The sequence below is a fragment of the Pleurodeles waltl genome, chromosome 8 (genome assembly GCF_031143425.1).
Source record: "Pleurodeles waltl isolate 20211129_DDA chromosome 8, aPleWal1.hap1.20221129, whole genome shotgun sequence".
Taxonomy (NCBI): domain Eukaryota; kingdom Metazoa; phylum Chordata; class Amphibia; order Caudata; family Salamandridae; genus Pleurodeles; species Pleurodeles waltl.
Genome location: NC_090447.1, coordinates 518154053 through 518181022, shown reverse-complemented (window position 1 = coordinate 518181022; position 26970 = coordinate 518154053). Strand labels below are relative to the sequence as shown.

Below are 26970 nucleotides of genomic sequence, written 5' to 3'. Positions count from 1 at the left end.
TGTCAATATCATGAACACAGAGGTGGGTCAGCCCAGGAGTAAGGGAGAACAGGGGGGAGAACTGCTCCAACAGCTCATAACAGTCTCCTTTCTGATTTAGAGTCAGGGAGTCAGACAGAATGACCCCGCTTACTGACCCATCACCTTCTTGGGCAGAGAGGAGGTCGGGGAGAGGTTCACTCTCCTCTTCCGTTCCTTCATCTGTGACCAGAAGCATGTTGATCTCCGACCTCTCAAAATGAGCTTTTAGTCGGTTCACATGGAGCACCCTTAGGGGATTCCTAGGGGTTTTGAGGTCCACTAGGTAAGTGGCCTCCCCTTTCCGCTCCTTTATTTCAAATGGGCCAGACCAGCGGTCCTGGAGAGCTCTGGGCTCTACTGGCTCCATTACCCACACTTTGTCTCCAGGTTGAAACTCTACCAGGGTGGCCTTCTGGTCATACCATTGTTTCATCACCTCTTGACTGGCCTCAAGGTTATCTTGGGCTTCTTTCCAGAAGCGGGTCATCTGGTTGCGGAGGGCCAACATATAGCTGACCACATCCTGAGGGGGTGTCTTTGGAGCTTTCTCCAATCCCTCCTGGACAATGCTTAAGGGTCCCCTGACAGGGTAGACATAGAGAAGTTCAAAGGGACTGAACCCTACCCCTCTCTGGGGGACCTCTCTGTAAGCAAAGAGAAGGCATGGTAAGAGGACGTCCCACTTACGCCTCATGGCCTCAGGGAGGCCACCAATCATGCCTTTCAGGGTCTTGTTGAATCTCTCCACAAGACCATTCGACTGGGGGTGACAGGGTGTGGAGAACTTGTAAGTTACACCACACGCATCCCACAGAGACTTCATGTATGCAGACATGAAGTTAGTGCCTCTGTCAGACACTATTTCCTTGGGGAATCCCACACGGGTAAATATCCCCATCAGGGTTCTGGCCACCACCGGTGCAGTTACTGTTCTCAGAGGGATTGCCTCTGGGTAACGGGTGGCATGGTCCACCAAAACCAGGATGAACCTGTTGCCTAAGGCAGTTTTGGGGTCCAAGGGACCAACAATGTCGATGCCCACCCTTTCAAAGGGGGTGCCAACGACAGGAAGTGGAATCAGGGGGGTTTTAACCCTTTTTCCTGCTTTACCACTGGCCTGGCAGGTAGGACAGGATCTGCAGAACTTGTCTGAGTGTGTCCTCATTTTGGGCCAATAAAAGTGGGTGACAAGCCTGTTAAAGGTCTTGCCCTGCCCCAAATGTCCTGCCAGGGGAATGTCGTGAGCCAGACCCAGTAGGAAGGTTCGGTAACATTGGGGGACCACCAGCATACGTGCTGCCCCAAAGCCCGGAACCTTAGGCTCACTGTAGAGGAGATCATTCTCCCAATATAGGTGGTGATCGCCAGAGGCGTCGCCTGCTGCCTGGTTTGAGGCTTGTTTCCTCAAACCTTCCAGAGTGGGACATTCTTTCTGCGCCTTGCAGAATTCCTCCCTGGTGGGTCCACTCTCAACTTGCCAGCCAGCAAGCTCAGGTAAGTCACCTAGGGCGGCAATGTCTTCCCCAGTTGGCTCGGGAGCCTCCTCCTCAGGAGCCCCGTCAGCCACTGTGGGAACAGCTGGGGCCGGTTTCCCGCACCCCTGGTCCCTCCTCCTGGCAGTTCTCTGGGCCATCGTTCCAGGCTCCAGATGCCCTTGACTTCCCTCTCGGTCAGCCATGGACCGTGTGGTCATGCAGACCCACTCAGGTAACCCTAACATCTCCAGGTGAGACCTGAGCTCCACTTCTTTCCAAGCAGTGTGCTCAAGGTCATTGCCTAACAGACAATCTACAGGCATGGCAGGACTCACAGCTACTTTCAGAGTACCAGAGACCCCCCCCCCCCACTCAAAGGGAACCAGAGCCACCGGTAGGTGACTCTCGCGATTGTCAGCGACTCTGACCTGGTGGAATGTATTAGGTACTATCTGCTCTGCTGACACCAGCTGACTCTTGATAGTAGTCATACTGGCTCCTGTGTCACGCAGAGCCTCCACCCCCTGCCCATCAATGGTGACCCACTGCCGGTACTTGGAAGTATTTCTGGGCATGTGGGCCTTGGGCACCATTTCTCCTTCTCCCAGGGACACTGGGGAAATCTCTACCTGCTCCCGAAAGCTAGTGGGGTCCATCTCCCCCCGAGTGCTACACTAGTCAACCCAGGTGCCTGTCCGGTAGTGGACGGTGCCCTCTTGGGGCACTGTGGATCGCCTTTGTAGTGACCATATTGGTAACACTCCATGCATTTGGGGCTAGATTTCCCTGACTTGTCAAATGTCCCTGGCTTTTTCCCAAATTTGGAAAAGGAAGGGTTGCCACCCCCTCCCTGGGAATTCTTTTGGGGGCCTTTAGAGAGTTCCTTATCTGTAAGTTTATCTCCCCCCTCTTTCTTCTGTTGGGAACCCTGACCACCTTTGTGGGAGTCCCCCCCCAAGTACCTTTTTGGACACTCTGGTACTAACCCAGAGGTCTGCCTCCTCAGCAAGCTTCCTGGGATCAGTCAGCTTACTATCCACTAGGTGCTGGCGCAAATCTGTATAAGTAACATTAAGCATATGCTCTCTCAGGATCAAGTCATATAAACCTTTATAATCTGCTACTTTGTTGCCCCGCACCCATCCATTCAGTGCCTTACTAGAGAAATCAAAGAAATCTACCCATGTTTGTGTGGTTTGTTTGGTGCTGTCCCTGAACCTCTGACGGTATCCCTCAGGGGTCAGCCCAAACTTGGCAAGTAAAGTGGCTTTCTGGAGTGGGTATGTGTTTTGATCGGGTGGATCCAATGTGAGAAGTGTGTCCCTCCCCAATGGCGGCACATAGCTACCCCCCATTGCCCTTCAGGAACCTCATGAGCCCTTAGTGCAACTTCATAAGCAGCTAACCATTTATCTATGTCATCTCCCACCACAAAACTGGGCACCACATTTTTGGGTATACAAACCTTCTTTTCTCCAGCAGGTCCTGTCTCTATGCTGCCACCATTATTGCTGGATTCAGACTGTCTTGCCTTGATCTCCAGCTCCTTGAGACTCAGTTCATGAGCCAACAATAGTTTCTTTTCAGACAAAGCTCTTTCAGCTTCCGCTTGTTTGGCTGCCCTTTCAGCTTCTGCTTGAATCTGTTTGGCTGTTCTTTCAGCTTCACTTTGTTTGGCTTCTCTTTCGGCCCTCCTTTCCTCCTGTTGCGCCTCAATTTTCAGTTTTGCCATTTGCAATTGGAACTCCCTTTCCTCTCTCCTTTCCTCTGCGGTCAGGCTTTGCATGGAGACACTGCTCCCTGGTCTGGAAGGGTGCACAATTGCAGTGGTAACACCATCCATAGATAGTGAAAATCCTTCTGAGGTGCCATTTTCTGGCTCCTCTTCCTCATCATCCTCTAAATGGGCTTCTGCCCAGGCCCTCAGCGCCACTTGAAAGTCCTCCTTTCTGGAGGCCCCTTGGGTGGGTACCCTTAATGCCCTGCAGAATCCTCTTAGTTGTTTGACCATGTATGTATCCAACTGGACTAGGTCAAAGTCCCCTGTCTGAGACCCAGTCAGAGACATGTTGAGTGAGGATTTAGTTTTTGAAAATTGTCAGGAAAAAACGGATTTTCAAAAAGAGATAAAAACCAAGTTGACCTTCAACTGTGGGTAGGTAGTGAAATACTTAGCTACTGTATGTCACTGCACAAATACAAGTCCTATCCTCACCGCTGATCACCAATGTTAGAAATGGGTTTTTTGGTTGGCAGTCAGGTTACCCTCTGTCCAAGCAAAAGCCCTCACTCTAGTCAGGGTAAGTCACACACTATCCAAGATTATCCTTCTCCCCAGCACACACGGACTTGCGTCGTTATTTTCCACGCGGGGAAGTCGGGCGTCATTTTCTGGCGCGTGGACAGTCTCTTTCTGTGGATCGCGGGAATTACCAGATGTCCCGGGTCTGTGCGTGGATTCTCCTGCTTGTTCTCCGGCTGCGCGTCGATCTGCGGGGCTGCGCGTCGAATTTACGAACTCACGGCAGGCGTCGCGTCGATTTCTCCTCTAGACTTCGATCTGCAGGGCTGCGCGTTGAAATTACGATCTCACGGCAGGCGTCGCGTCGATTTCTCCTCTAGAGGTCGGGCGGCGTTGTCCTTGCGAGGCCGTGCGTCGGATCTTCGATCGTCCCAAGAGCATCGCGTCGATCAGCGTCGGTGTGCGGCGTTTTTCTCGCCGCGAAACAAGCTGTGCGTCGAATTTTTCGGCGCACGGAGCGTCCAAGTAAAAGAGAGAAGTCTTTTTGGTCCTGACACTTCAGGGAACAGGAGGCAAGCTCTATCCAAGCCCTTGGAGAGCACTTTCACAGCCAGACAAGAGTTCAGCAAGGCAGCAGGGCAACAGCAAGGCAGCAGTCCTTTGTAGAAAGCAGACAGGTGAGTCCTTTGAGCAGCCAGGCAGTTCTTCTTGGCAGGATGTAGTTTCTGGTTCAGGTTTCTTCTCCAGCAAGTGTCTGATGAGGTAGGGCAGAGGCCCTGTTTTATACCCAAATGTGCCTTTGAAGTGGGGGAGACTTCAAAGAGTGGCTAAGAAGTGCACCAGGTCCCCTTTCAGTTTAATCCTGTCTGCCAGGGTCCCAGTAGGGGGTGTGGCAGTCCTTTGTGTGAGAGCAGGCCCTCCACCCTCCCAGCCCAGGAAGACCCATTCAAAATGCAGATGTATGCAAGTGAGGCTGAGTACCCTGTGTTTGGGGTGTGTCTGAGTGAATGCACAAGGAGCTGTCAACCAAGCCCAGCCAGACGTGGATTGTAAGGCACAGAAGGATTTAAGTGCAAAGAAATGCTCACTTTCTAAAAGTGGCATTTCTAGAATAGTAATATTAAATCCGACTTCACCAGTCAGTAGGATTTTGTATTACCATTCTGGCCATACTAAATATGACCTCCCTGCTCCTTTCAGATCAGCAGCTGCCACTTCAACAGTGTATGAGGGCAGCCCTAATGTTAGCCTATGAAGGGAGCAGGCCTCACAGTAGTGTGAAAACAAATTTAGGAGTTTTACACTACCAGGACATATAACTACACAGGTACATGTCCTGCCTTTTACCTACACAGCACCCTGCCCTAGGGGTTACCTAGGGCACACCTTAAGGGTGACTTATATGTAGAAAAAGGGGAGTTCTAGGCTTGGCAAGTACTTTTAAATGCCAAGTCGAGGTGGCAGTGAAACTGCGCACACAGGCCTTGCAATGGCAGGCCTGAGACAAGGAAAAAGGGGCTACTTAAGTGGGTGGCACAACCAGTGCTGCAGGCCCACTAGTAGCATTTAATTTACCAGCCCTATGCACATAAAGTGCACCTTACTAGGGACTTATAAGTAAATTAATAGTCCAATCAGGTATGATTCAAGGTTACCATGTTTTAAGGGAGAGAGCATATGCACTTTAGCACTGGTTAGCAGTGGTAAAGTGCGCAGAGTCTATAAACCAGCAAAAACAGTGTCCAAAAAAATGGAGGGAGGCAGGCAAAAAGTTAGGGGTGACTACCCTAAGGCTGTCAGGTCTAACAGTCTGGGTGACATAAAAAGACAAGCAGAACCTATTTGCCATACGTCTCAACTCACCTCGCACAGGCGGAGGAAAATGATGGATCTCATACATGGGAGGTGGGGTGAGGACTGGATGGATTAACATGCAGAACATCAGTGGATTTCTTCCTCTGGGTAAGATTAAAAAGACTTGTGACTCACTCTATAATCTTAGCTGCCACCAACCATCAGTCTCCCCAAAGTTTGGTAGTAATGACTCTACACTAAGAATAGGGTACCCTTTAGGTTCAACAACTATGTGGCAAACCCTTGTGCTCTGGCGAACAGCACAAAACCAACACATCACATCATTTGGTTTAGCATATGTCACGTTCACTTGGGAATACACAGGGTTAGTCAGAAATTCAAATGAAAATAAAAAGGCAGGATGGCAAAGATGTTCACCCATCCTTAATGCACTTTGATAGATGGTGCCACTTTGCTGCCCAAGAAGACAACTGCTTCCTCCATGTGGCCGTCTGCGTGCTTGGGCCTTTTGACTAATTATTTCAGGTGGGGAGTTTCTATGTTTACGAGTGGGTAAGTTGAAGCAAATGTTGAAGTCCCTTATGATAGTGATTTGCAGGTGACGCTGGGCTTTATGATTGTGGTGTGCACATTAATAAGAATGGGTATAAGTGTTGTGGGAGGTGAAGAAGACACTAAGGGCCAGATTTACTCAGCCCTTGCATGGCGCCTTCATCACGCAAGGTGGTGCAAGGCAACGCATGGTCTTAAGTGAGATTTACTAAGCCACATAAAGCCACCTTGTATGGTAGCAAATTGTTGCCTTGCATTACTCTACATTGAGAAGGTATTCCATGGTTGGAGCATGGGTTTTCACATGCATGCTCCCATGGATTTTGGCCCATTCCCAGACTAACAAAGACTTGTAAACATGGGAATGTGTCAGCTGGTACACCTCCCCAGCAGAGATGTAACAAGGAAAAATATATTTATTTCTCATTGTTATTTCCCTTTTCTACGTGTGCTGCATTTTTTTTCCTGCACAAAAACAATCTTGCCTGTAACCATGGCACCATTGCGCCATAGGGAAAGGTTGCCTGCGTTGGCGCTAGAAGGCACTTAGTGCGCCAGGGCATGGAGAAAGCAGGAATATGTCATATCTTAGTAGATATGGTGCATTCCTGCTCTCTCCTTATCACGCAGCTCAGTGCAGCAAGCTGTCTTGTTGTGTTACGTTGCATTGCGTAATATATTGATAAATCTGGCCCTCAGGCTGGTATGAATTTTGGGATGCATTTGGTGTGAATGATCCGTTGTGTTCAAGAGCAAGATCTCTACTCATATCAAACAAAAACCTATAAAATAGACTTCTAGAAAGCTAAAACTGAAGTGACATAAATTAGAGTCACCTGGGTCTAATAAAAGTGTAAAACATCCAAGAAGCAAGTTGTTCATCGGATTACCTTTCAGACTCAACCTATGCTAACTATATTCCTCAAATACCCTGGAGCTACTCCTCTAGAGAATAGTTGTTTAAGGTAGTCATTCATCACTATCTCACAGTAATGCTCTTTAATAATCTGATTGGGACAATTTGGGGGACTTTTCTGTAGGTTTTTTGAGAGGGCATCATTATTGATGTTGACATAGTCTTTGAAAAGCCAGATTTTGGTAAAAGACAGCAAGTCCATGTTGCTAGTGAATACGTCACAGTTCAAAATAAACCAAGCGATGCTTAGTAGACAGTAGCCCCCACATCCCTCTATGGTTACCAACCTTTCCTCCAGCCAGACCCAAACAATGGCATTTTCAGTTTTCTCAACCCTGAATACAACATAAGCTTCAATGAGGAAGGAGTCCTCCCTAACCTGAAACAATCTGCTGAGACTTGAACACAATGAGTGTCCCTATGGGGAAGTGTACCTTCGAACTAGAGTCTCAGCATAGGTGCCCTGCCAGGCAAGCAGATAAGGGTTCAGCTTTCAAGAAGCGTATGCTCAATTGCTCTTACACCTTCCTGCTTTTCAATAAATTTGGGAATCATTTGTTAAGGATTCACGCAATGCAGCGCAGAAAGCCACCTTGAGCGCTGCATCGAAGAGAAAGGGCAGAAATGTGCCACATTTAGCATATTCCTGTCCTTCCTTGCACTGGCGCACGATGGGCTGCCCAGCACCAACACGGGTACCCTTGCGCCATGGTGCAAGGTGCCTGCGTTGTAGGCAGGATTGTTTCTGTGAAGGGACACCTTCCTGCACAAAAACAATCCTCTGAGGCATTTTCCTGTCTCTAAGTGTGCTGCAGAAATGCGTTTGATGTTCAGAGCTTTAGAGATATTTTAAGAAACCCATCCTAAGCCAATTTGACTGACTGGAGGCTCTAAAGATTCCCACCTGACTTTCAAGGAAGCTTTCCTTTCTCATTCACTTATATTCAGGTCACCCTCGCATGTGCTAATAGGATCACAAGTTTGGCCTCCTAGCCCTCACGAAGATTAAAGGGGGATTTATAGATGGGGTGTGCTTTATATAACTGAGGAACACCAGGTACGCCTGTTACTCAATAACTCACTCATCCGATCAGACAGTTGGATTATATTTCTATCGCAGTGCTACTTTTAGCGTATCTAATCAATGTTTAATTAATGATAATACAGGCACAAGGCTCTGGTGACACATGGAGCATAAATGCCCCTCACCGACCTCCATTTGTGCAGGGATGAGAATTCCGAAATCTGTGGGAGCACCGCATCCCCACAATATCCCCCTGTTAAATTTGGACAGGTCAAACGTGCAAAGTTCTCATACATGGAGAACTCAGGGCGGAATACACCGGAGGCTTTGAATGCACCGCGTAAATACTGTGCACAAGTTATCACATTTTACTGGGCGTGTGGTAAATCCCTCGCCCTGCACCCTACCTCAGAAGATGGCCCCAAGTGTTTCTAGAAACCAGTATTTCCCGAAGAGGTACAGGTGTAGAACTAAAGCAGAATCCCTAGGGATGTTAAAACTTTAAAGAATTAGATTTTGCTTCTCAAGGGTGTACCCGTCATCACCAAGCATCTTGTGTGCCCATCCATATGTTTGGAAATCAAGCATAGGCAGTGCCAACTGTTTTGACCAGTTTGGAAACTTTTGCTTTTTTTACTAAGCTTGACTAACAGTCAAAGAGATACAGCTTGGGCAGAAGCATTTCAAGTTTCCCCAACAGAAATAACAGGTGCAGGGCACGGATCTGGAGCAACAGTGCATGGTTCATTTACTCAGCTGGTAAACCACAGGTATCAGCGGTGCTTGCTTCTTCACGCACAGTACAGCAGCAGTGCATGCCTCTGTTATACATGCAGAATAATTATATCACAGGTAGCAGAAGTGCATACTTCCTCGTGCACCCAATACAGGAACAGTGCATGCTTCATCGCACACACAGGCAGCACTGGTGCATTCTATGTCGCACATACAGTACTACAGCAGCGCATGCTTCATCACACACAGAACTATTGCATCGCAGGAAGAAGTGCATGCTTCATCGTACACAGTACAGAAGCAGCATCACAGGCAGCAGTAGTGCATTTTTCCTCGCACACACTGTCCACAGCAGTGCATGCTTCATCAGACACACAGAACTATTGCATCGCCAGAAGAAGTGCATGCTTTATCATGTACACAGTACACGAGCTGTGAAACATTCCGTTTTACACACACAACTATTTCATCACAGGCAGCAGTAGTGCATTCTTCCTCTCACACACAGTACAGCAGCAGCGCATGCTTCATCACACACAGAGAACTATTACGTCACAGGCAGCAGAAGTGCATGGTTCCTCGTGTACACAGTACACTAGCAGTGAAACCTTCCGTTACACACACAACTGTTGCATCACAGGCAGCAGTAGTGCATTCTTGCTCACACACACAGTACAGCAGCAGCGCATGCTTCATCACACACGGAGAACTATTACGTCACAGGCAGCAGAAGTGCATGGTTCCTCGTGTACACAGTACACTAGCAGTGAAACCTTCCGTTACACACACAACTTTTGCATCACAGGCAGCAGTAGTGCATTCTTGCTCACACACACAGTACAGCAGCAGTGCATGCTTCATCACAGAAATAACTATTGCATCACAAGAAGTAGAAGTGCATGTTTCCTCATGTACACAGTACAGAAGAAGCAACGCCTCTGTTACACACACAACTATTGCATCACAGGCAGCAGTAGTGCATTCTTGCTCACACACAGTACAGCAGCAGTGCATGCTTCATCACAGAAATAACTATTGCATCACAAGAAGTAGAAGTGCATGTTTCCTCATGTACACAGTACAGAAGAAGCAACGCCTTCTGTTACACACACAACTATTGCATCACAGGCATCAGTAGTGCATTCTTCCTTGAACACGCAGTACAGCAGCAGTAAATGCTTCCTCACACACATAACTATTGCACCACAGAAAGTTGAAGTGCTTGCTTACACAAACACACACACTCACACACAAACACACACAGTACTGCAGCAGATGCACCCAGAATTGGTGCAGCATGAGAATCGACAATGTACATTTCACTAGATGTATGTCTGCGTTTGATGGTACCTTTATGTGTGATGTAAAAGGATGATGGTGCGCGATGTGAAGGGAGGGAAAGGTGGGAAACAGACAAGAAGTATTTTAATTTCATAAAATAAACATCTGGTGGATCTCACTGAACAGTGTCTTGTCAACCTTACTGTTGAAATCGTATAAAAAGCTGAAGAGTTTTAAACATGACGACTGTTAGGAATATCGAGTTATTAAAAAAAATACAATGCCTAAATCTCATAATGCACTAATTCATTTTTTTATCATTCACAGGGCATAAATAGAAAGTAATTTTCACTCCTCCTCTTTGCTAGTTATCCTCCGTGTTTGAATGCTTCTAAAGCGACTATAATTCTTTTCATCGGAATTTAAATAGTTTTAATAATGTTTCCCCGTCGTTTCCGTGCCCCAACGCAGCAGTGTCAGCGAGGGAATCCTCGAACAGGTTTGATGGCACACCCCAGGAAAGGTAATCCTTGGCATTACCATGTTGCCTTGGGACCTCTGGGGGTTTCCAGAGTACCTCACACTACTGGGCATGTACACACCAGCGTGTGGGGGACCCTGGGTGTCACATGTTGAGGACACTAAGACCCCGCGGCACAGTTGCCTCTCTTGTCAACAGCCAGGACACTGGCCACCATTCCCTGCCCCTGGGACTGGGAAGAAAGAGTGGGGAGGGGCAGGGCAACGCAGACTAGGACAGCGTACGGGTTGGCTGGGTGGGGACAGGTTACCCCAGAAGTAGAGGAGCAGATGAGGTAGGGAGGGCAGCCATGATAAAGTACTACTTCAGTTCACTTACCTGTCACCAGATCTTCTTTTCATACCTGAGAACAGAACCCAGCACTGGAGATTCACCAGAGCCAGGAGTCGTCACAAGTATAGACTTCACCAGGTACCCGCCAGGCATTTATTCGTGTTACTTGGCATCAAGGTAGCATCCCGTGTGCGGTGTCTGTGTGTGCCCACTCTACCACCCATGGTTTTTGACGCTAAGGAGACATGTTTCCACTTCCCCAAAGGTTTCCCATATTGCAGGCACTATACATGCTATATGGAAAATGTTTTAAAGTCTGTGTAAGCATAGTATATTGTACCACAACACCAAACCTATGCTAGACATCACACACACACACACACACCTTTACACTGTGGCGTGTGTGGGGCGCTAGGCAGCCTAAATGTGACTGATGACTACCAGTCAACATGACATTCTCCAGCTGCCGTAACAGTGGCCCCCAATTACAGAGGAAAGGCTGCAGCTCCTCCGACACCAGGGAGAGACTGCATGCTTCTGGAAGGTTTTTTATGTCACAGAATCTCTCACTAATTTTGCTGAAAGTTGAATGAAGAGTGGCTCTCATCTGATAGCCAGACTACAGTACTGCTACAGGAGATCTTGAACACTTGTAGTGGCAGCAGCTGCAGCTCTGTGAGCAGAAGGGGGGCTGCTGGGGTCGGGGTGGCAGGGGTAGGAATTTTCAAATGAAGAAGCCTCTGCAGCTTTTTTTTTTGTAAAGGTGATGCTGTAATGATGTGGTTGTAGGACTCTGGTGGCATCAACATTGTCACCAAGATGGCCGTCAGGCCACTTCGTGAAAAAACAGGAATCGCTCATTGCTGGATGGATCTAACGTGGCGCACTCTTTCCAGGAGGCAAGGATGTGTGATGGATCCAGCTACTTTGTGCCACCGCGTCCATCTCTAAATATACTCAATATATTGCCCTAGTAGCAATAGCATTCCACAACGCGAAAACGTAACAACTCCTCTCTGAAGTACGTACCTTCTCCTTGAGCGCCAGCTAATACATTGAGCCACCCCGGTTGCAAAAAACAGCACCTGTGAGTTGGCAGTAATGCTACTCATTTCCTGTACACGTTGCCAAAACAGTCACAGCTTATCTAAGTGGAGTATAGCAATCCTGCATGCAGGCATAGATCAAACATATCCAGACCATGTGGGTCCTCGTCAAAGGATCATTTTAACCCACACAAAATGGTACCAGGGACTAGTCAGGGAGACCGTGCGCTTACCTCCCCAGCAAAGAAGAAGAGGCAGGAGGAGAGTTTCTCTCTTGAAATGCATCCTGTCTTCAGCTTCTAGTGTCTGCTGTGTCTGTCTGCTGGACAGCAGAGCTCAGTACGAAGTAAGATTACGTTAATCGCTGCCTCATTAATCACCTTACTTCCCTCATCTTGTAAGGTAATCCAGAGCTAGCTGACAATCAACACACCTGCCATGATAGACACAGACCACCCAAAATAAATGACCAAAGGTCTTCACAAATAGCATGACACAATGAAAACAACCGTAACGTCAGTGGAATAGGTCTGTCGTACAAAAATCCTGCAAGGCACGCTTTAATTGTCAGGAGCGTCTGCTTTTATTGTTAAGATGTCACATGGAACAACACAGGTAAGTAATATCTTGTGGACCTTGCATCTTCCATGGACACCACAACTGTCAGTTGTCGCATCCTCTTCTAAATGAACTGAACACTAAGGTCCATACTTATACTTTTTTAGCACCACATTTGCGTCATTTTTTGACGCAAAAGCAGCGCAAACTGTCAAAATATAATTGTATTTTGTAAATGGCACTGCTTTTGCGTCAAAAAAGAACGCAAATGTGGCGCTCAAAAAGTATAAATATGGGCCTAATTATCGCATTCCCTCAAACCACTTCAACTATCCTGCTTCAGCACATACAGAGACACAAAAACATTCTGACCATCACGCCCAACTCCGCTTTTGACAAAACAACAATACACATTATGTCTGAAAACTGACACTAGGGCCTCGATTATGTGTGTCCTGGTTTTTAATAATTCCTATGCAAATACTGTTTTTTTTGTATGGATCGCAATTAAAAGTGATGAGGCATCTGGTAATTATCAGATGTGAAAAGTCAAAAACCCTTAATTCATTTTAGCAGGTTAAACCAACCAAAATGTATAGAGCTATAAAGGCCCAGTAAGACCACAGACATGCAGAAAGCATATTACTCCCCAATTTTGGGGTAAAAACTCAGACTAGCAGCTATTTATCACACCTGGTAAGTTCTGAAGCTCGGGGTCTCGGATGCAATAAATATGGCTACACTCTACTATGCAAACACTCTCTCCATAACTTACTGTCTCATCCAGACTCTACAGCCACAAGACAAATACTGAAACAAACAGAACTGGGAAGTTGAAAATGAAACCAACTACAGAAATCAATACAATTAGACTCTCATTTACAAGCATCTGATGCATCGGCATGTCAGATTTCTTGTGCCAGGCGTGAATGCCCTAACTATGCCATTGATGTGCTGTATTTACAATACAGAGCTACATCGCGCAAGTATTCATAGATGCAGCAGAGTTTCTGACGCATAAGTTGGCGCCAAAGTGATGCATTGTTGGAGTTGCATTTAAAAACTGACACAACTGTAACAATGCATCAGAACACAAAGGAGAATGCTATGTTAAAAGCCCTGCATCAATCCTTACGCCTTGTCTGAGCAGGCGTAAGTATTTTTACACAGTTAAGTCACAGAGTGACACCGTGAAAAGTTGTAAATTTCACTGTGTCACTTCTGCGTGGGCTTTTAACGTGGGAACAGCTACCCTAGATACATTATAGCTGGTGAAAGTATAATGTGATGCCGGCCTCTACAAACTGATGCATTGGGCCCAAAGCATCAGTTTGTAGATATGGAGCAGTGTGGAGCACTGATTGCGCCGATGCTGCATCACAAAAAATAACACCACGGTGATGCACGCTCCTTGTAAATGAGGCCCTCAGTTTTTTTACTGTGGCTGCAATTGAGAAGTGGACATTGTTAGCTAACCCTGCTGAATTAGGAAATAGCCTAAAGCAAACCAGAGTTGGTAAAACCTCACACAGCTAACATCCAAAAAGGCCATACTTATTGCATAGTAAATTATGGAAGGGGGAAGTGTTGCTAGCGAAAGTAGGGAGGGTAACGAGGCACCAGGTATTTTTGAAGTGATGTGAAGGGTGAAAGAAAATTAAGCAGAGGTGGGATAGTGTAACAAGGCACCAGGGTCCGTACAAAAAGAAGACTCCTTTCCTGCTTGTGCCACAGTGAACCTTTAAACAGGTGCGCGAGGTGCAAGCAGGGAAAGTGTGCCCTACTATGAAGAATGAACTGCACTAAGGTCATCCGTGAACTTGTGCTGCCCTGGGGCAGCACATTCAAGTGAAATATTTAGCAGCTGTTTAAAAATTGCTCTGTATTTCTCTGTGCAGACAGCAGCCCATCTGCACTTTCAAGAGGGATTAGAGATCCTCTTGCAGGTGGATGTAGTAAGTGACTGCATCTGCCTGCAGGAGGATGTCTGGGGGGCATCTGTGGGACACGCTTACACCCCTCAAGAGGGCTGCCTTCAGAGGATGCACTGATAGTACACCACCTTCTTGTGACACGACACCCAGAAAACCTGTCAGTGTTGTGCCATATTCTGGCAGGGAGGTTGAAGCAACCAAGGGTGGAGGGGGAGTGTGGCAAGAGGCCAGAAAAATTGTTATATTTGGGTGGGGTAGGAGAGGGCCATGCCTTGGGTGGTGTTGGTGAGGGGCAGGACACAGATACATTTAATATTTGGGAATGGGAGGAGAGAGCTATGTTGAGGGAGGTGGTTTTGGGTATAATTTCATTTCACATGCACATAGGGTGAGAGTGAAGAGGCCTGTTGCAGGATGGGCAAGAGTAATGACGCAAGACTCGTCGGATACACAGGTAAGTGTTATTTTATTGGTTGAGATTAGCAGTATTGTGTAATGGTCGAATATCTCATGCTGTTTTTCACTCTCCGGTTATATGCTCCGGGCAGGGCTCATGGTCTCTTCTCTTTTCTGTCAGATCTCTCGGGAAGCACATGTGGAAACAAGAAGAACAGCTTCGGTAAGTGTTTATGTTTTGAACTTTCTCTTCCTGAGTCTGACTGTCCCTTTTCCAACTGTTTCCTCTTTCTGGTCTTCGTGGTTTCGTATCTCTCTCTCTCTTTTCTGTCGGTACCGCTCTTCCTTTCTGCTCTGAGGTGGGTTTTTTCTCTTTTGCTCTGTTTCTATTCTGTTTCTTACATCTTGATGCTTCTCCTATGTTTTCTGTCACACAGTCGCTGTATTGCTTATTTTCTGGTTATATCTTCCTGTTGAATACTATAGTTCCTGCTGCAGCCTCCTTCCCCTTCCCCTGGTAATACGTGCCCACCAGCCCTCATTTTTTCCTCTTGAATTACGTGCCCTCCAATCTTCGTGCCTTTCTCCTTAACTTACGTACCCTCCAACCCTCGTGCCTGTTCCCTTAAATTACGTGCCCTCCAACCCTTTTTCGTACAATCCCCTCCCGCCCTCCCTATCCCTACTCAGGCCTCTTTCACGCACCTGACTTTACCACGCTTCTCCTGAAGCGTGGCAGGCTGTCGCACTCTGCTCCCCGGAGTCTGTCTTTGCTGTCCACGATTGGGACCACCGACTTCCTGGTCTTCTCCCTCCTCAGGTCCTCGGGTGGAGCGGACTGCTGCGTGATCTTCCTGGTTTCTTTCCTCACGTATTCGGAAGCTCTCTCCTCCGGTTCCAGATCCACCATCTCCACTGTCGACTTCCTCGCGCGCCTCTCTTCCGTTCGCCTCCTCTCCATGACAACGAAACGCCCAGCAATTTAAAGGTCCAGTTTCGCGCTGTAACTGACGCAAGACGTCCTGATTGGTGGGATGTTGACACACTTCCGGGTTAGCAGGGGAAGCGCCAGCACAAGCAGGGGAACAGTGCAGGCCGACCCAGTCCGGCCCCTCACAGACAATCCCCCTTGGGAGCGGCAGTAGATGACGCTGAGGAGCCGGATAGCGGGACAAGAAATCCGCATTCAGCATGTGGCTGCCAGGTGAGTGTAGGATCTGAAATGAGAAGGGTTGCAATGAAAGAAACCACCTTAGGACACGAGAATTAGTGTCTTTGTTGCGAGCGAGCCAGGTGAGAGGTGCATGATCCGTGACAAGGGTAAATGTCCGACCAGTGAGATAATAACGCAGTGATTCCACAGCCCACTTAATGGCTAAGCACTCCTTCTCGATTGTGGGATAGTGGACCTCTCTTGGAAGGAGCTTTCGACTAATATACAGAATAGGGTGTAGGGACCCATCATCTTGAGAATGGGATAAGACCGCCCCGAGCCCTACATCGGAGGCATCGGTTTGTAATAAGAAAGGTTTTTGAAAATCCGGACAGCACAATACGGGACCCGTAGTTAAGGCACATTTCAGGTGTTCAAAACTGCGTTGTGCAGCTTCGGAGAGGGAGGATAGAGTGTTGGGATAGGACTTCTTGAGCAGATTGGTGAGTGGTTCTGCTATGGTGGAAAACTGTGGGATAAACCGCCTATAATACCCTACTAAACCGAGGAAGGCCCTCACATCTTTCTTTGTTCGTGGTACAGGTATCTGTTTGATGGCCTCTATTTTTTCCACCTGGGGACGGACCAGTCCTTCTCCTAAAACATAACCAAGATACTTGATATTGGTGTAACCCAATTTACATTTCTCTGGGTTTGCGGTTAGATGGGCCTCCCGTAATGCCTGCAAAACCTCACTCAACTGTTCTAGGTGTTCCTTCCAGGTGTTACTGTATATGACTATATCGTCTAGATAGGCAGCCGCGTATTGCTAATGGGGTCGTAAAATCCTATCCATAAGCCGTTGGAACGTGGTAGGGGCCCCGTGGAGCCCAAAAGGCAGGACTGTGAACTGATAGAGACCTGACAGAGCTGCAAACGCAGTCTTTTCCCTGTCCTCTTTTCTCAACGGGGTGGCAGGGATGTGATTGTGGTAGGCTCTGCAGAGTGACAAGGGTTGGAATAATAGCTGGGACCCGTCAAGTGTCAGGGGTTGGAAATGGAATGAGCTAAAGACCTGGAGTGTGGCAGGTTTTGGGAGTGAGGTGAGGATACTGAAGTTAAGAGGCTGACGGGGTTGGGTATGTTGACAAGAGTTAAAAGGGATGGGAATGTGGAGAGTAGCCGGGCGTGAGAGTTTTAGAAAAACTGGAACGGTGAAAGAGACTGAGGGTGTTACGGGTTCGGAATGTGAGGGGGAATGGGGCAGGGTAGGTCACGGGGACAGGGAGTGTGACAGGGACAGGTAAAGTGACAGAGATTGGGAGGGGCTTCTAGACAGTCACTCTTTGCTGCCCAAGCTGGATTCCCACATTAGCTGAATAGCACATCCTCTCTGAGAAGTAGAAATCTGAGCTCCACCCTTGGTGACAGGCACGCGGTACAGAGGCAGGCGAAACCCACCAATGCTAAATATACCCAGCCCTGTCACTAGGCACCGGTCCACCCACCTCTTTCTCCACATACCCGTCCTCTATGCTGCTGCCCCTCCTTAGCAACCACCAACGTGCCCCCATTCCACTGCCCACACACCAACCTCTACCCACTCACTCACCTCTGGCCCACCTGATTCACTCTCCACCTGCCTCCTAAGGTCTGCCCCCAAGTTAGATACTCCCCACCCCCCACCTGGATCACTATCCAACTGTTTCCATCTGTAACTACCACCCTGCCCCCACTCACTGCCCGAGACATATGGCACACTCCAGAAGCAAGCCCATACACCACATCACACGCTTCCTTCAGTAACCACGTGTCTCTACGATCCAGCCCCCACCTGAGACACTACCTACCCGCCCCACTCAGACTACAAATACCGGCTTCACGGCTGACAAAGCAAAGGGGAACGACTATTCCCCGCCCTGCTGACCCCAGTGATCTCTGCGGCAGAATGTGCTACATGTTTCTCGCTATTTATGCCACAAAGGGAAACACCCAATACGTTTCCCCAGTCAACTTGCGGTGTGCATATTATAAAGTAAATGAAAATCAAAATATTTCTTGCCTTGGCTCCCAAAAACCTTTGAAATAGCACAGCAAATAGTACATCAATATTACAAAACCAAATGTGATTTCACGTCAACAATTGATGGGTATCACAAATGCATACAATGTATCAAAATACCTAGATGAATATACTAAGGCTTCGGAGGAAACGTTTAAGCTTGGTATTTCTCTCTCTTTACCAGCAGATGATGCCATTTGCTAATCTAGCGTCGAGCTGCTTCTTTTCTTACGATCCAACCACCTCTTCCATGCTGCCATGCAGAACGACAGCGGGAAGATGCAGCATTGAAACATAGCGTTTCAGTATTTGTTCAAACGCTAAAAGGAACGGAAAGGAAGCTTAAACTGGGCATTAACAATAATAAAATTTTGACCAGAACTCCTTGTAGGTGGAAGTGGGCGTTTGTGATCATGGACCAAGCCTATCGTGTGCCACGGAAGTGTATAACAAATACTGAGAAAACATACGGCAAATATAGCTTACAAAGATTGCTCAGGGAATCTTCTGTGGAACACGCGGATAGCGACACTTATCTAGAGGTGAGATGAAAAAAACAGATTTCCATATGGGAGATATAGAGTTGTAATACATGGTGAGTTTCAGAATTGCAAGGGAGAGGAAAGATATATGTAGGGACAGTGGAATTCATTAATTCTTCAGCCTCAACGTTTCATCCCTAATTGTGGATCTGTTTATTTTGCACCATAATCGCGTTCTGCAGATGTGTTTGTTTTTGAAAAGATGTGTTTTCCGGCGCCCAGATAGTGTGAACACGGAAAGCTTTTAAGACATAATTCAGATATGCCTAACAAAAGAGGCGCCCCTTTTATAGCAAGAGTGTATGTGCTTGTGTTTTATTTACTGAAGGGCAGCATAATATAGGTTTTACACTAAGGAGCATATTTTTGAGAGGGTTGCGTCACGTTTACACCACACAACGTGATACATGCAAAATGTGATCCTCTAAGTCAGATTTTTGAAGCCACAAAAAGGTACTTTGGGACATATTTATACTTTTTGGTTCAAAACTGCACTAACGCAGTTTTGCATCTAAAAGTTTTGCACCGGCTTGCATTATTCTTGAGCGCCAGCCGGGCACCATATTTATGGAATGGTGCAAGCCGGCGCATAGGGTAGGCTTGCGTAAAAAAAAAATGAAGTTAGCCGGGTGGGGGCTACAGTATGAGATAAGGGGGTTTTGCACCAGAAAATGATGTTAGGCAGGTTAGAGTAAAAAAAAGACTCTAACTAGCCTAGTGTAATTTTCTGACGCAAGACCACCCATACCACATGACTGCTGTCTTAGAAAAGACAGGAGTCATGCCAACCACCTCAATAGCCAGCAGAGGGGACCAGGGTCCCCTGGGCATGGCCATTGCACCCAGTGCCATGTAGGGGGGCCCATTTCAGGGCCCCCAATGGCACTTAAAAAAAATAATACTTACCTGTACTTACCTATACTTACTTGGGATGGGGTCCCCCATCCTCCGCTGTCCCTCTGGTGTGGGTGGGGGTGTCCCTGGGGCCTGGGGAGGACACCTGTGGGCTTATTCCATGATGTTCCACCATGGAAATAGGCCCACAGGTCCCCTAATGCCTGGTCTGACCCAGGCATTAAATAATGGTGCAAAGCAAGCTTTGCACCAGTATTTGACCCATCCTCCCCCAGTGTGTGATTTTAGCATGGGGGGATAAATATGGTGCTAAGGCCATAGAGTCATTTTTTGCATGGGAACGCCTACCTTGCATCTCATTGACGCAAGGTAGGTTTCCATGTAAAAAAAATGACTTTAACTCCATAACTTTGGTCCTAGACGGGTCTAGGACCAAAGTATAAATATGGAGTTAGTTTTGCACCGAATTTGTGGAACAAAATGAAGCAAATTGCTATGTGCCTTACTCTGTCCCGGGTAAGTGTTCCATGGATATTGTGTTGCATGTTCCCATGCAACTTCCATGGATTTTGATGCATTCCCAGATTTACAAGGACTTGTAAACTAGGGAATGCGTCAAAATCTTATGCCTCCCCAGGAGAGGCATAACAAGGAGAAATATCTTTATTTCTCCTTGTTTTTGCCTCTTTCTATATGTGCTGCATTCTACAGCACACATAGAAAGAGAAAAACTCCTCTGAGGATTGTTTTTGTGCAGGAAAATGTCCTTTCCTGCACAAAACAATCGTGCATGCAACACAGGCACCCTTGAACCATTTAATAGCTACCCTGGGACACAGTCAGGAAAAGCCTGAGAGGGGTCACTGGTTCTTGGAATCATGGCCAATCCAGGTAAGTTAGCCCTTCAGGGCAGTGTTCACCATTATGAAGATGGCGATACCAGTGGCAAGGGGCCGTGTGTGGGCCCCCAGGATCTTAATAGCAGCCAGTTCTTGGAAGACCCAAATACTGCTGCCCTATGCTAAGATACAAATAGGATGTGTGAATAACAAGTGAATGGCACCCAGCGATAGTGCCTGGTACCCTAGTATCATCTTCGACTTGCACTTTAGGTTTTCTTCCACAGTACGGAGGAGCATTTTGGTTTGCCCCATAAGTTCTGAAGATAGCAGGACCTATACTGTCCACAGTTAACTGTATACCTAGGAATCACAGAGAGTACATAACAGATTCGCACAGGCAACTCCATCCCCAACGATGTTCAGTATTATAGGCCTTACTAGGCTCTGATGGGAGGAGTTATACCACTCTTACACATCAGGACCCCATTGGTTGCTTATAGGTCAGTGTGAGAAAGTGAGTTATTATTTGTGAAGAATGTGAGTCCTTCACAAGTAATAAACCTGCAACATTCCATCTACTGAGAACCAAGTGCCCTCTTTTAGCACTTGGCTCTCAGGATAGCAAGGTGGTCTAAGGCCTACCCAGGTGAGGTGCTTCAGAACATACTGCATACTTTTCCTCTTCCTGCCAAATAATTTGTCTCTCCTAGACACACAATTTAGTAAATCTGGGTAGTATACACCACATACAGGCCCATATTTATACTCTGTTAGCGCTGGATTAGCTTCATTTTTTTACACAAATCCGGCGCAAACTTAACACCATATTTATATTTTGACGCTAGACCTGTCTAGCGTCAAAATATCCAAGTTTGCATCATTTTCTGGATGTGTGAAACCGCCTTGCGCCAAAGAGATGCAAGGTAGATGTTCCCGTCCAAAAAATGACTCAAACACCCGTGCAGCATATTTACCCATCCGGGCAAAAATGAGGCACGGCTGGGAAGTGGACCCAAATAATTATGCAAAGCCCGATTTGCATCGAATTTTAACGCCTGGGTCATGGCAGGCATTAAAATGGGGCAAACACACCACTACTTAAGGAAAAGTCACACAAGCAACATTATTGCTCAAGAAGGATGACATGGAGGTGCTACTTATGCAGCATGCCAGACGACGCAGAGCACAGGACCAACAGCAGCAGTTACCACCACACCAACGTGGACCCCAAAGGCAATGCAGGATGCAGGATAAGCTCTTTAGGATCAGGACACCTCCTGGGCCTCAGGGAACAGGATATCATCCAGAGGCACAGACTCAACTGGCAAGCCATACAGCAGCTGCTGTGCCAAATAGGGCCACAGTTAACAGCCAGCCTGCAGGCACCACACAATATTCCACCAGAGACCAAGCTGCTAGCTGTCCTGCACATGTTGGCAAGTGGCTCATTCCAAACCACGGGTGCCCTGGTTGCTGGGGTATCACAGTGCTCATTCTCTGCCTTCCTTCCCAAGGTCCTTGATGCCATCATCTCCCTCACACCCGCCACATCAGCTTACCCAACACACAGCAGAAGCAGCAGGAGACCAAACAGGGTTTTTATCAAATACATGGCTTCCCGCATGTGCTTGGTGCTATTGGCTGCACCCATGTCCGCATTGTACCACCTGCTGCAACCGAGCACCTATACCGCAACAGAAAGCATGCTCACTCCATAAATGTGGAGGCTATTGTTGACCACCAGGGATTGTTCACCAATATCTTGGCAAAGTATCCTGGGAGTGTACATGATTCCTTCATCTTCCACCACAGCACCATCAATCGGCACTTCCAGGATGGACGATATGGCAATGGCCTTCTTGTCGGTAAGTCCATAAACCTAGTAAGATACACACGGCACAGCAACCCTGTAGGACACACAATACATACATCACTACATTGACACATGGCCAGGAAGACACTAAGGTGTGACACAGGTTTGACATCCTGACCCAATGGGATGCACACCTATGGACAAATGACGGCTGCCAATAACAATAGATGCCACTCTAGAGCTACAAGGGACCAATGTCAAAGCACACAGTGACAATGACATGGCCTGCACTGGAAGTACAACTTGGAAGATTAACCATTTTATATTACATAAGGCCACATAGTCAATTCCACACCCTCCCAAGCAATAAGTACTGTGGAAGGGGTGTGCAATGTGTGTTGCTGCAGGTCAAACACAATGAGACACGTAGCATGATGATGATGACTCACATGTAGGTGACATGGTAATACTAAGGCAGTACCAACATCACACATCACTCCTGGGTTGAGGTTGCCAGCTAGCAATAAGGAAGTGAACTGTGCTATGAACACATATTGATGTGACACTAATGCAAACTGCACAATGCTGCACATACTGAAAGAGCCAATTCTCCATCTACATAACAGATGTACAGGGAGATGGCCCTTCCTGCACACATACATCCACCTCCACAAGCCAGTTAGCCAGCTTAACTGGAGCAAGTTCAGTAGTGTAGGTGCACGGTTGCACATGAGCCACTGGCAGAGGGAACCACAAAGGTCTACATAGAACCAAGTCACACAAGGGACAATTGTGCATTGTCAATACTGAACACCTCCGTGCTGCCAATTTAGGGAGATGTGTTGGGCATTGCCACAAAGCCCAATCAAAGGGCCTGACCTCTGTTTTTCATCTGCAATTACATATGTCCAAGTGGATGGGATGTCCAAGTCATGTAGTGCAACCATGTTACCACCACATTGGAATCTATTGTGTGTGTGGAAGTATCATGTCCCCTCCAGTGAACGCACACTAAAACATTTTGCTCACAACACAACACATGGGAGATACACACTGAACTGCAATTTGGAAACTAAACCATAGATATCAACTCAATGAGCCAAACACAAGTTTTCAAGTCAAAGAACCCAATGCAGAAAGAACCTCACAGAAGCCCAGGATCCCACACAATGCCACAAACATATATGAGTCATAGACGGCACAAGATATCAACTGCCATACTACACGACATTCCTGGTGCAAGCACCAACAACATACTTACTCCTATTTTCTCTTTTAGCTGATCAAGGTTACGGGAGCCAGCCATGGATCATGACCTTACTTGCCAACCCAAGCACAGCAGCAGAGCATGCCTATAATGAGGCACATCGGAGGACACGCACCATTGTTGAACGGACCTTTGGCATCCTGAAGTCCAGATTCAGGTGCCTGGACATTACCGGAGGCAGCCTCCTATAGTCCCCAGAAATGGTCTGCAAGATCATATTGTCTTGTGCCATCCTGTACAACATTTGTGTTAGGAGGAACATCCCCTATATGAACCTGAACAATAACTGCCTGAAGAGGAGGAGGCGGCGAATGGTGCCAGGGAAAATGACGGGCAACATCCAAACACAGCTGCAGGAATGCGTCACAGACAGTAGATAGTTCAAAACTTTTTTCAACAATAGTCACTATAAACACATTGTTACGATATGGAACTAAACACCTCACTTTATCACTGACTCCTGCTCTGGGTAATTATTTATGCATCACATGTTCTTTAAGAATCTGAGTATTACCTCAGGGAGCATGTCACAAAGACAAATCTGACTACTTCTGATGCCACCTCACATTTGACGGGTATGATATAACAGCAAACATCACGCACAGTTTGTATGAAAACCATCTTTTCTATTTCACATTTGAAGGGCAAAATCATAGGACCACAGCTATGACAGACATCCATGTTGCCAACATGGTCTACTGTAGCACATGACACACAACTATGACATCTTCAATCATAAGGTAAATAAGCGCATCATACATGAGGCAGTGGATGTGAAATTGCATTGGTAACAGGAATGTATGAACAGACCCTTGACATTAGTAAGTGTGACATTAGTTATCTCTGCAAGGCTTTTGTGTGACAAGAGGTGCATCAATCCTGAAAATGGATAGCACGAGTGTCCCAGGTATGAAAAGCATTGCCCACAAGACATGCCCTGCGCAGTCCATCCCAGGTAATAAGTCCTGCCACAGCCATGTTTTAAGTCTCTGCCCTCCCTTCTCTAGGGGGCACTGTAAATGGACTATCTGTACCCTGGGAATCATCATCAACACTCACCCAGACTCCCATTCTGACTCCTGTTTGCTTCCCATTTCTATATGGCATGCTATAGTACAACTACATTAGCCTGCATGGACTACTTGTCCCATAATGCACTGCCTGGTAGTCAGTAAGACCTGTAATCTTCTGCCCATAGCTTCATATGGGAAAAATCCGGTTGGCCCCTTATTTGGGATTCTCTCCTCCAGGACTTGTGAGAGACTGAAGCTGCACACACCTGTGAGGAGCTTGTGTGACAAGTGGTGCATCAATCCTGAAAATGGATAGCACGAGTGTCCCAGGAATGACAAGCAAAGCTCACAAGACATGCCCTGCGCAGTCCATCCCAGGTCATAAGTCCAGCCACAGGCATGTTTTAAGTCTCTGCCCTTCCTTCTCTAAGGGGTGCTGAAAATGGACTATCTGTACCCTGGGAATCATCATCAACACTCACCCGGACTCCCATTCTGACTCCTGTTTGCTTCCCTTTTCTATATGGCATGCCATAGTACAACTACATTAGCCTGCAGAGACTTCAGGTCCCATAATGCACTGACTGGTAGTCAGTAAGACCTGTAATCTTCTGTCCATAGCTTCCCAATCGGAAAAGTCCGGTTGGCCCCTTATACTGGATTCTCTCCTCCATGACATGTAAGCGACTAAAGCTGCACACACCTGTGAGATCTCTCAAGCACATCAGCCATTCAACTCTGCCCTGCCTTTGCTGCTGCCTGGAACTGCTTATAAGCCGCCATTCCCTGAAGCTCCTCGCCATGCATTGGAGTACAATTCATTTGTGTACCAGAGCTCTTGTTGGATTGTGTTACAGTTCTGAGTACCCCTGAAACTGCTCACTGTTTCCACAGTGTTGTACCTGCTTGTTCCAGTCAGACTCTGCTCTCTGTTTTTCTGCCTTGTTCATGTTTGTTCCTGACAGAGCCTGCCTCATGTTAGCCAGAGTGGTTCCAGTCTTTGCGTCAACCAGAGCCTGTTCCCTGTGCCTGCATTTGCTCCTAGAAAGGTTCCCATGCCGTCTGTTTCCTCTTGGGGTATTTTGTCTGGTAAGTGTATGATCAGTCCTCAACTGTATAGAATTGTTTAATTTTGTATTTGTATTGGCACAAGTTTTCCAGGAGGCTAATCCAGCCCCCATTCTATTTTCTGGTTTTGCATGTGTTCATTAGTGCCAAACGGTGTCAGTGTGCTATGGCCGTATTCCTGGATTTGTTACTGTGCCTCCAGCCCAACAAACAAGGGCTGGTCTTGTGTATGTAAGGACAATCCATGTTTGTGCCCTGAGGGTCAAGACACAGATTCACATCTGCCGCCACCTTTCGATGGGGCTTGCGTGGTGACTAGCTGTGAGATTAATCTGCACAGAGGCACTGATGATCCCTGTTGCTGTGCAAAGTTCAGAGCCAAACCCTGTGTACAAACGTAGTGATGAGCTCTGCGTGTTTGTCCATTACTGATCCATTACATATTTGTGCACACCAAGGTTGCTCTGTCTTCACTCTTCTGTAGTATCTGCTGTACCATAGCTGCCTTATCCCCTTGTATGCCTTTAACGGATCTTCAGCTTTGGGACAAATCTGCTTTGAAAGATAGTCTGTGAACTCAAGGGTTGCCTCAACATACTCCTGACTAGACCTGCACGAAACCGTAACACCATGGATCCCAATAATGACACAGGGTACACATGCCCACACAGTTGAACTTGACACTTTTGTGCAATGCACCTCTGAAAATATGTGATCACATGCAGCCTGGGCTGCTGGTCCACCACAGCCACAGGAGGAACATAGGTAATTTACATTAGTCAAACTGATGTGTACATGACAATTTTATGTTTGGAATTGAGGCTCTGTATTACAAACACTGTACCCACCAAACATGTTCAAATGCCTGACTTATGGGTAGTATACACACAAGTAACCATGAAGTGGTAGGCAACAATTAATGACATGTGAGGGATAACATATCCGACATAGCCCTTATCAGCCATCCTCGATCTTCCCTGTGTATAGTGTGTCGTGGGAAATGTATTGTCCCCAAAGTCAAACAACTACATACAGCAAATGAGTCATCACATATTACAAACACATATCATGACTGTTGTACCTCGTTGATTGGCATCTGATGTTGATACCTATTTGTAACACATTCATACATGAACATCACGCCGAATGTATTGCATGCCGTTCCAACAGAAGCACACAAATAGTTGTAACAGTCAATTCACACACAAAACACAAGGGCCATGATTTATATTTTTTGTAGCATAGCATTGCTGTCCTTTATTGATGCAACATCTGTGCGAACTTACAAATTACATTTAAATTACCTAACTTTGCACTGCTTTTGCGTCAGTAAAAAAAAGCAAATCCTGCACAAAGATAGTAGAAATGATGGCGGCAGTTGCATGGTCTACCACATGTGGCCAAACAATAGCAGGGCATACCATCCTATCTTCGTCTAGATATAGGCTGCATGCATGTTAAATAAAAAATAATGACGCAAACACAGTTTGAGTCAGAAATTTTGATGCAAATGAGTTGAAAAATAACGCAAACACACACTAAACAT

General features: G+C 46.9%; 1 protein-coding gene across 2 annotated transcripts in view; it reads right to left on the bottom strand.

The window, feature by feature from the left end:
* RS1 (retinoschisin 1) overlaps nucleotides 1-15802 on the bottom strand; it is a 71771-nt gene extending 55969 nt beyond the window's left edge. Inside the window, exon 1 of one of the 2 annotated variants that reach the window (XM_069204507.1) lies at nucleotides 15515-15802. In XM_069204507.1, coding sequence (XP_069060608.1) covers nucleotides 15515-15770 — 256 coding nt within the window. In that variant the 5' untranslated portion in view covers nucleotides 15771-15802. Of the gene's footprint in view, nucleotides 1-12154; nucleotides 12273-15514 lie in introns of those variants that run through there. The other variant, XM_069204508.1, reaches the window with a different exon arrangement.
* Between the last annotated feature and the right edge of the window lie 11168 nt (nucleotides 15803-26970).